Source organism: Cervus elaphus, chromosome 4 (genome assembly GCF_910594005.1).
Source record: "Cervus elaphus chromosome 4, mCerEla1.1, whole genome shotgun sequence".
NCBI classification, from domain to species: domain Eukaryota; kingdom Metazoa; phylum Chordata; class Mammalia; order Artiodactyla; family Cervidae; genus Cervus; species Cervus elaphus.
In genome coordinates this window covers 54,278,461-54,289,222 of record NC_057818.1, presented here as the reverse complement: position 1 = coordinate 54,289,222, position 10,762 = coordinate 54,278,461, and the positions used below count along the sequence as shown (strand labels likewise).

General features: G+C 52.2%; 1 protein-coding gene across 1 annotated transcript in view; it reads left to right on the top strand.

The window, feature by feature from the left end:
- Window positions 1-689: 689 nt before the first annotated feature.
- Window positions 690-10,762, top strand: part of PRKD2 (protein kinase D2) — a 32,908-nt gene continuing 22,835 nt past the window's right edge. The window contains exons 1-3 of the mRNA XM_043899577.1: window positions 690-1,669; window positions 3,879-4,017; window positions 8,096-8,227. Of these exons, the coding sequence (XP_043755512.1) occupies window positions 1,430-1,669; window positions 3,879-4,017; window positions 8,096-8,227 (511 nt within the window). The 5' untranslated portion in view covers window positions 690-1,429. The remainder of the gene's footprint in view (window positions 1,670-3,878; window positions 4,018-8,095; window positions 8,228-10,762) is intronic.

The window sequence follows — 10,762 nt, the reverse complement described above, 5'->3', positions numbered from 1 at the left end:
ACCCTTCTAAAGACTGGGGCAGAGTGGGAAGCTGACTACAGGAGGAAGGAAACTACACCCCTTCTCCACCGGCCCTGTGCCTGACTCTACCGGCACAGGGTGCACCAGCCCTGACACTCCCGTCTGTTCGTGGCACTTTGGCCAAAGTCGTTGGAGCAAGACCCGAGGCAAGGATCTCTGCCCATCTGGAGGCCTCGGTCTTCCCACCTGTGGAATGGGCTGGGGCGTGTCGCGGGGGAGGACGGGGTGACGCTCTGGGAAGAGGCAGGCTCACTCCGGAGAGCGGGCCGGACCTGACACGGTCTCCCACCCTTTCCCCTGCGGTGGGCGCCGGATGCAGGCCCGGCGAGATGGCTCCCTTACTTAAAGGGCCAGACGCCTCCTCAGCCCCGGCCTCGCGACCTGTGGTGGGGGTGAGGGTGGCTTGCTCCTCCCTTACCAGCTGAGGGAAAAGTCAACTTTCCAGACATGGGTTTGTTGGTGGGAGGAATCGGTCTCTCCTCTCAGTCCTGCATCTCCCACCCCAGGTTCCCAGGCCTGGGCGGGGGAGGTGTTACCCCCAACTTGGAGGCGCGCTGAGCCCGCCCTCCTCTTCCGCCCCCAGGCTCTCATCAGGTTCCACCCTCTCTGACGTCACCAAGGTCGGTGCCGATTGGCCGACTGAACTGTCACTCTGAACACTTCCTCCTGGGCCGCCGCTGCGGAGTTAAACTTTGGAGGGGGAAAAAGAGCCACGGGCTCCCTGCGCTGGGTGACTTTCCCTTCCCTCCCACCCCCCGCCACCCCACTGCCGATGGTAACACCGCCTTCCCCGCGGGCCTCGACCGAATTTTTCTCCAACTTCCGAGACCCGTGAGATTCTTAGCACCCCGGCCCTCGGGATCCCTCTGCCCATCCCCGGGCCCGCCATCGGATCCCTGGGATCCATTCGATCCCCGACTCAGAGGCTCCTGCTCTCCACCCTCAAGGTCTGGAGAATCCCTCTGGCCCCCTTCTTAAATGGATTCTCTTCCTAGAGCCACTGACTTCTCGACTCCACCTGCTCCCTTTCCAATCCCTTCTCTCTCCACGGATCCTTTGGATCCTGGGCTCTTCTGATCGCTGTGACCCGGACCTACTAGATTTTCTTCTTTGATTTCTTGGTATCTCCCAATTGCTGGCCCCCCTCCCCAAAACCACTAGATTTCTCCTTTCTGATCATCCTTTAATTCCCCGGGTGGGCGTCTGATCCACTAGATTCCTTTTCTCTAACTTCCCAGGATCCCACCATCCTCGAGTTCCCTCAGCCTGTCAGGCAGTGGTCTCTTCTTGGATCCCCGGGATCCCCGCCTGTAAGATCCCAGGTTTACAGTGACCCAAGCCTCCCTGCTCAGGCTTCTCCAGCCGGATCCCGGGGTGGGCGCCGGGCGGCCGACCCCGGGCCTCCCCTATGGCCGCCGCCCCCTCCCATCCCGCCGGCCTCCCGGGCTCTCCCGGGCCGGGGTCACCTTCGCCCTCCGGCGGCTTGGAACTGCAGTCGCCGCCACCGCTGCTGCCCCAGGTCCCGGCCCCGGGCTCGGGGGTCTCCTTCCACATCCAGATCGGGCTGACCCGCGAGTTCGTGCTGTTGCCCGCCGCCTCTGAGCTGGCCCACGTGAAGCAGCTGGCTTGCTCCATCGTCGACCAGAAGGTGAGCACACAGGTTTCCCACGCCCCCACCCCCCGCCCCAGCTTTAGGAGAGGTCTGGGGGGTGGGGGGTGGGTGCTGGCAGAAGTGGTTTCGAGCCCACTATAAGGAAGAGGGAGAGAAGTGGACTAAGCCTTGGGCTGCTGAGGGGTGGGGGTGCAGCATTGGCCCCCCAGTTGCCTCCTCACCCCACTACCCCTTTGAGAGAGGCCTGGTCCAGGGTGGGGTGCCCCAGAGGCCTCCCCGAATTGCATGTCCCTGCATGTTTTTGTTTGCTGCAGACAGCAGGGAGGAAGGGAGGGGCCGGCCAGGTGTAGGAGCCGAGAAGGAGCAGGCGGGAGCCCCAGATGTGGGAGACCTCCCTGCCTGGGCCCACCCCAGCCTCCGACTTGGTGGAAACAGTAGAAATTGAAGCCGGGTCGGCCTGGGCGATCGGGTGACATGTGTGGGTGTGGGTGCGCACCCTGGACTAACTGCCAGGGGCAAGTGAGGTCTCAGAGACCAATCTCTGCCCTCCCCCAGGCTGGACATGTGTGTGGAGGGGCAGGCGCACCTCTTTGAAATCCCCAGAGGTTCTGAGGTCTCTGTCCCCACTCCTGATCGGTGTCCCCACCCTTCAGCTCTGAGGCTGGCCTGTCAACATGAGCCTTCCCCACTCCATCCCACTCTTTGCTTTGGACATCATGGTCACTGGGGTTGGGGCCTGGGGAATCTTGTCAAGGGGAAAATCAGGTGGGACACAATGCTTGAATTCGAGAACGCTAAAAGTTAGAATAGTGGGCTACTCTACTGTTGGAATTTTGAACTTTAAAAATGTTAGAATTCTACATTGTTGGAATATGCAACTGCTAGGTAACTGACTCCTCTGGTATTGAAGTGTTCAAACATTAGACCCCGAGGTGGTTGAAATACTAAAACATTAAAATGTTGGAATATTCGATTCCCCTGTTGTTAGAATCCTAGAGCATTAAAATGTAGAATTTTGGTATGCTGGGTTGTTGAAATCCTTTTAGGCTAAGATATTCAAATATTAGAATTCTAGTTTGGCAGATCCCTACAACATTAAAATATTAGTCTACTGCTAATCTAGGTAGTTAAAAGTCTAAACCTTATAATAATTCATTGGAATCTAGAAATGAATCCTATCATAGGAGCATGCTGGAATCCCCAAATATTCAAATTCTAGAATCTTCTTAGACTCCTGGGAATGGATTCTCTGGGCTTCAGAGAAAACACGAGGAACCTGGCTAACTCTCCCATTTTACAGACAAGGAAACTTAGAGAAAGCCCCCAGGGGCAGTCAGGACTTGCAGTCCTGGCATCTGGGGACTCTCTCCCAGCAGCAAGAACAGATGAGTTTCCTTTGCCACCAACCCCCCTTCCCCTCAACCAGCTCCCACACCCAACTCAGCCTGCTCCTTGGGGAGTCAGGCTGAGGGGAGAGCAGTTGTTCCCTAGGTGAGATTCTTTATCTGCTCAAGTCCTCAGCCTACCCCCTCAGTCCTCATGCCAGTTTTCTTTTCTGCCCTCCCTGTCCAGGTGTATGTAGTAGGGCCCCTTTCCTTCCTTCCAGCAGCTCCACCTGGGTGGTTTCACTTTCTGTTCTACAGGTTTCATTTCCTGCCCCCCCCTCCCTAAGCTGGGAACCGGGGCACCTGGGTTCTTGGGGCTTTGGGTGGGGGCACCCTGCCTATCTCCAACTCCTTGGAGCCCTAGACTTTCTGCACCACCACCCCCCCACACGCCACCCCACCACCCCCAACCAGTAGTCTTAAATCTCCTCCTTCCAGGTTGCCCAGCCCCAGTGCTGGGCGTGGAGCCAGGTAACAGGGACAATAGATTCAGGAAGGAAACTGGTGGTTGGGGGACAAGGAGGGGGGAAGTGGGGGGCTGCGGGAGCAGGAGGTGGTGTGGAGATAAGGGAAGGGGTGCTCACTCAGCCCTGCCCCTCTCACTTCCAGAAGATTTAGGTCCCCAAGATCCCAGAGCCAGTCTCCCTCCCCACCTCTGGCAGGCGGCTCTCGCTCAGCACACCTGGGTCTCTGGCACCCTGCCCAGCTCAACTCGAGCTGGGTTTGGGAGGGTACAGGCAGGAAGCAGGGGGCTGCGGGGTCTCTTGAGTTTCCGGGGGAAACAGCCGGCCCTGCCCTGGGAAGGTTCCAGACCGCTGCTCTGAGCTTTTCCATCACCACGTCCCTCTCCCGCCCCTCAGTTCCCCGAGTGTGGCTTCTACGGCCTTTACGACAAGATCCTGCTCTTCAAACATGACCCCACGTCGGCCAACCTCCTGCAGTTGGTTCGCTCCGCCGGAGACATCCAGGAGGGCGACCTGGTGGAGGTGGTACTGTCGGGTGAGAGGCCGAGGCCCGCCGAGGGGCGGAGCCTCGAGCGGGGGGCGGGACATAGGTAGGAGGCGGGGCGGGGTAGGCCCAGACACTTAGTTCTTCAAGTTAGGGACCCGCGGTTCTAAGCGCTGGCTGCAAATTAGGAGCCCCGCAGGAACTCAAAAACTCCCGCTTCCCCGGAATGGGTAGATGTGGTCCCTGCACACCGTGGAATTCGCCCCGCACTGAACGTAAATGAGCCAGAGCAATCCGGATGGATCTCACACACCTTGCTTAAGGGACAGAAGCTAAGCTAGGCATTGAATCATGGCATTTACGAAGCACAAAGACATTTACGCTATTTTGGCAGAAGCCAGGAGAGTGGGTGCCTCTGAGGAAACTGCAGTGGGCGGGGTTGGGGGGGGGCTGTCTCAGTGGTTGAAACTTCCATTTATCCATCAGGATGCTGGTGACATGGCATAAACAGTTTGACGTTTCATCGAGCTATGCGTTTCTGATTTGTCCCTTTCTAGACCTACGCATCACCTTGATATAAAGTTCAAAATGTTTTGCTGTCTGTGTCTCCTCTCGATGACATGCTTAATTCAATCAGATTCTGCAGCGGGAGATGAAACCCGGGCACCTGGATTTTCAGCCAGAATCTAGCCCAACCACTGGCCATTCCCATTTGATATATGTGCAAGCTCTCAGCACTTAGAGGAATCTTTAGCCCTTGGTTCTTTCAGAAAGGCTGAGGTGGGTGGGAGGTACCTTCCTTACTCAGGTTGTGTGTCCTCCCTTGCCCCAAACCCCACCCTGAGTGCTCCAATGCTCAGTAAAATTTGCTGGATGAATGGATGACAATTAGAAGTTTGGATTTACCTCCCTCCTAGAGTCTCACAACCCTTGGATGTTTATCTTCATCCTGATCTCCCCCTAAACCCTAGTCTTGTTCATGTAGCTGCCTTCCTGATGCTTTTACCTGGTGCCTCCAGGCACCTCAGATATAGCCTGTCAAGACAGAAATCTTGATTTTGCCTTCTTTTTTTTTTTTTGTCACACTGCTGGGCATATGGGATCTTAGTTCCCCCACAAAGGATTGGACCCATGCCCTCTGCAGTGGAAGTGCAGTGTCTTAACCACTGGACCACCAGGGAAGTCCCCCGCCCTTCTAACCCTTCTCTTCCCACAATCTTCTCCAGCTTGGTGAAGGATATCACCATTCACCCAGGTGCTCAAGCCCCAAACCTTGGGTCATCCCTGACTCTTCTTTTTCTCATACCCCTTTACTTGGTCCATCATTGGACCTACTGATCTCAGCCTTAGTTTACATCCTGAAGCTATTTCTTATTATCTCCATGGATCCAAGCCGCCATCACCTCATGCCTAGATTACTGCAGTAACACCTAAGTCAGCTCATGACATTCCACCATTCAGAATCCTCCCATGGCTCCCCAGTACCCTTGGAATTAAAAAATGCAAACTCCTCAATGTGGTCTCAAGGTTGTGCATGACCTGGCCCCTGCCAATTCCCTGAATTCATCTCTTAACACTGTCCTTCTTACTTTCTTTGGTCCAACCATCTTGTCTGCCTTCTGTCCCTTGAAGAAACCAAGCTCCCTCCCACCTCAGGGCTTTTGCACTTGCTTTTTTGTTTCTGGTTTTGGCTTTTGATGTTTTTGTTTTTTAACATATCTTTACCTATTTGGCTGCGCCAGGTCTTAGTTTTGGCTTGTGGGATCTAGTTCCCTGACCAGGGATCAAACCTGGGCCTCCTGCATTGGGAGTGCAGAATCTTAGCCACTGAATCACCAGGAAGTCCCTATTCTTTTCTTTTTTAGTGTTTCTTGTCTCTTTCCTCAAAAGAATGTCAGCTGAGAGTGGGGTGAAAAATCTCTCTTGTTCAGAGCTTTGTCCTGAGTGTGTAAACAGTGCTTGGCACATAGAACACAGTCCCTTTTCCACTGCATAATATAAGAAAAGTAACTTAATGATAGAAAAAATTTGGGTGGGGGTAGGGAGCCCAACAAGATTTAGTCCAAAAACAAAACTTTTAAAATAATAGCTAACATATTATTGAGCATTTTCTCTGTGTCAGGTACTATTTTAAGAGTTTTCCAGGACTTCCCTGGCAGTCCAGTTGTTAGGACCCCAAGCTCACTGCCAAGGGCCAAGGTTTAATCCCTGGTCTGGGAATTAAAATCCCATCAGCAATGTGGTAAGGTGCAAACAAAACAAAACAAATAGAGCTTTCCATATATTCATTTAACCCATTAAAAAGAACTGTAAGCAGATACTATTAAGATACTGGGCACGGAGACGTCCCTGGTGGTCCAGTGGCCAAGACTCTGTGCTCCCAATGCAGGGGGCCCGGGTTCGATCTCTGGTTGGGGAACTAGATCCCATATCCCACAGCTAAGATCCAGTGCAGCCAAATAAATAAAATACTTAAAAAAAAAAAAAAGAAAGAAAGAAAAAAGATACTGGGCCTGTTCTTTGCTAGATTTCTGCATGGCCCAGACCCTTACCTTTTTCAGGCCTATATCTTCATGTCATCTCCTCAAGAAAGCCTTCCCAGACTACCTATTTTATTTTGGCCTTGTAGCACAGCTTTTGAGGATCTTAGTTCCCCAACCAAGGATTGATCTCCAGCCCCAGGCAGTGAAAGAACCAAGTCCTAACCACTGGACTGCCAGGGACTTCCCCTGACCACCTATTTAAAATGGTACCTCTTGCATCTTCCCTATCTAACCTCTTTGCTTAATTTTTCTCCCAAGCATTTACTGACTTCTCAGTTAGTGTATATTTTATTGCTTAAAAATTTCAGAAGCAGAATGTATACTGGGTCAGGAAGATCCCCTGGAGAAGGGAATGGCAACCCACTCTAGTATTCTTGCCTGGAGAATCCCATGGACAGAGGAGCCTGGCGGCCTATGGTCCATGGGCTCGCAAAGAGATGGACACGACTAGCAACTAACACTCTCATGTACAGGGTTAAAAGCATGAACTCTAGAGCCACCCTGGCCTGGATTTGAATTTGAGTTCTGTACCTTGCTAGCTGTGTGACCTTGGGCAGATTGCTTCACCTATCTGTGCTGTAGTCTTTTCATCTAGAAAATAGGGATAATCATGTACCTCAGTGGGCTCTTGAGAAGGCTAAATTTGTTAATATTATAAAGTACTCAGCACAGTGTGGCTCAGTGGCTGAGTGGTAAAGAACCCACCTGCCAATGCAGGAGACACAGGTGTGATCCCTGGATCAAGAAGATTCCCTGGAGAAGGAAATGGCAGCCCACTCTAGTATTCTTGCCTGGGAAATCCCATGGTGGGCTACAGACTCCACAAAAGACTTGGACACAACTTAGCAACTAAACAGCAACAACAACTCAGCATAGCGCCTGGCACAGAGTAACTGCTAGATTGGGAGACTGTTAAATGAGAGTATTTCTCTTATTTATTTTGTTTGTCAGTCTCCCTTACTAGAGGCCAGGCAGAGATTTTGTCTGTGTTGTTCTTTGTAGTGTCCCCAGCCCCTGGAACAATATCCAGAAACTATTTGTTGAATTTCCATTTTATGGATGAGAAAAGTAAGAGACATAGGTATTTTCTTTTGTTTTGTCTTTCTCTTTCTCTCTCTCTTTTTTTTTACACTTCCCAGATCAAGTAGATCAGAAACTCTGAGGGTGGGACCCAAGCATTTGTATTTTTTTTTGAGTTAAACATTTTAAAATTGTGATGAAATATACATAACATAAAACTACCATTTTAACCATTTAAAAAGTCCAGTGTTTAGCAGTGTTTATCACATTCACATTGTTATGCAATCAACCTCCAAAACTGCTTTCATATTGCAAAACTGGAACTCTGCACCCATTAAACAACTCCCCATTCCCCCACCCCTCAGCTCCTGGCATAGGTACATAGGTGTTCTGGCCAGTGGTGGAGCTGGGATTTGAACCCAGGTCGAATGTAGGATGCGAGTAAATGATTGAAGGAGAGATCAAACCTTGCAGCTGGGAGGACTGGCAGAAACCCGGGAACGCGGGGGCTGAAATGGCCACCGCTGGTCGCGGCTCAACCATGCGCCCCTCCCTGCTGCCTGCAGCTTCGGCCACCTTCGAGGACTTCCAGATACGCCCGCATGCCCTCACCGTTCATTCGTACCGAGCGCCTGCCTTCTGCGACCACTGCGGGGAAATGCTCTTCGGCCTAGTTCGCCAGGGCCTCAAGTGTGATGGTGAGAGACCGAGGGGGCTGGAGGCGGGGCCAAGAGGAAAGGGCGTGGGCGTGAGGGCGGGGCCGGGGTGGAGCTCAGGCCTGGAGGTGGGGCCTAAGAGGAGGGGCTCGGAAGGCGAGGTGAGCGCCCGGAGGCAGGGCTTGGGGGAGGAACTGGAGGTGGGGGCAGGAGGCGGGGCCTAGGTGGGGGCGGGGTCTGGGTGGGACTAGGTTTGGGGGTGGGGGGTGGGGGCTGGGAGGTGGAGCTCCGAGGGAGCCGTAAGGGACAGATGCTTTGGGGCAGAAGAGGGGTGATGGAGAAGAGAGCGGAACCGTACCAGTCAGGCACCAATGTGATAAACAGAGCCTGTAGGGAGCATATATTAAGGTATTTTTTTGGAGGGAATTGGCTTCCAGGATTGTGTGCGCTGGCAACACTGAAATCCATGTGGTGGGTCGTCAGGAAGGGCAGGCTGGAACTCTCAGGCAAGAGCTGAAACGTCTCTCCACCTGGGAAATCTCAGGTTGCTCTTTAAACCTTTCAACTGACTGAAACCGGCCCACCCAGATTAACTAGGATGATTTCCCTCACTTAAAGTCAGCTGATTGTGGACTTGAATCACATCGCCAAATACCTTCGCAGTAACATGCAGATTAATAACCGGGGATGTGACACATAGAGCTGACCATCAACGTCCACCCCGTGGCAACTTGGCACTTCCTTCTCCCAGGGCTGTCCTAACAAAAGATCAAGGGCTGGGTGGTGTAAACAATGGAAATTTATTTTCTCTTGGTTCTGGAGGCTGGAAGGTCCAAGATCTGGGTTCTGACAAGATGTGGTTCCTGCTAAGGGCTGTCTTCCTAGCTTGCCGATGGCCACCATCTCATTCTGTGCTCACATAGCACGTGGGGAGAGGGTGATTTTTCATGTCTCTTCTCTTTATAAGCATCCCGGTCCCCCTGATCAGGGCCCCATCCTTAGGGCCTCGCTTAAACTTAATTCCTTCCTTAAAGGCCCTATCTCCAAATACAGTCACATTGACGATTAGGGCTTCAATAGATGAATCTGAGGAGAACACAAGCATTCAGTCCATAACAAGCACCCTTATGCATCTCCTTAAGTCATTCTTAAAAAAAAATAAAGGAACACAGTGTGTTCCTTTGAGACAAGTTGTCTTAAGGTTAAGCCCAAGAGTTGGGGTCCACAGGTTCACTGTTTCTGTCTTTGATGCTTCTGATCAGGACCATTGAGATCACGCCTACCCTGAAGATAAGGGCGGCACTGCACGCCTTAGCTGGGCTCTATACACAGCAAATGAGGACCATCCCTTCTAAGATGATGATCGCACTGCCGTTGTTTATTCAGTGTGACCCACTGTTAGAGGGTATTCTCAGATCTCCCATTGTCTAAGGATCTCCGGCTTTGTGGCTGTCAGGCTCATATAGAGATTTGGAGTCCCTGATACCCTATGTTTCAGATGGCCCACGGTACTGGTGAGGACTCCTATCATGCATTCCTAAATATGGGACTTCCTTAGTGGTTCAGCGGTGAAGAATCTGCCTGCAATGCAGGCAGGAAGTGCAGGTTGAATCCCCAGGGTCAGAAAGATGCCCTGGAGGAGGACGGCACGGCAACCCACATCTGTATTCTTACCTGGAGAATCCCATGGACAGAGGAGCCTGGAGAGCCACAGTCTGCGTGTGTGCATGAATGCTAAGTCGCTTCAGTCATGTCCAACTCTCTGCGACCCCATGGACCTTAGCCCGCCAGGCTCCTCTATCCATGGGATTCTCCAGGCAAGAAGACTGGAGTGGGTTGCCATGCCCTCCTCCAGGGGATCTTCCCGACTCAGGAATCAAACCCATGTCTCCTGCGGCTCCTGCATTGCAGGCAGATTCTTTACCGCTGAGCCACCAGGGAAGCCCGGGCTACAGTCTGTGGGGTCGCAAAGAGTCGCACATGACTGAAACTACTGAGCAACAACAGCAGCCCTAAATGTGCTCGTGGAGGACTTCCCTGGTGGGCCAGTGGTTAAGACTCCACTCTTCCACTGCAGGGGACACAGCTTCGACCCCTGGTCAGGGAACTAAGATCCTGCATGCTGCATGGCCAAAAACAACAACAAAAAACAAAGCATAATTAAATACACTCGTGGCATTATTTAAGGGCTCTAGAGATAACAGCTGTATTAGGCCTGCAAAAACCAATTTAGTGCATTGCTATCAATATTGCTATCGTCCACACATTGTATCCAACTCTTGGTGTCTTGGTTTGCATAACCTTCATCATGGTGCATCCCTGGTGTCATTAAGTTCTAATGGCCACTGTCCAAGTGGACTTCATTGGCCCGGCGTCACAGATGATAGTCCAAGTACACGTGGTCCCAGAAGAGGCCCAAATGCCTGTCCTTAATGCCAGTGACAACCTTTCTACAGGAGATTGACTCCACTTCGGTATTCGTGCTAGGAGTCAAAGATGAGTTTCTGAAATTCTGTGAAGCATGTGAGTGATTAAAGACTGAAACTGAGACATGGTTCCTGTGTGCGATTTGCCATC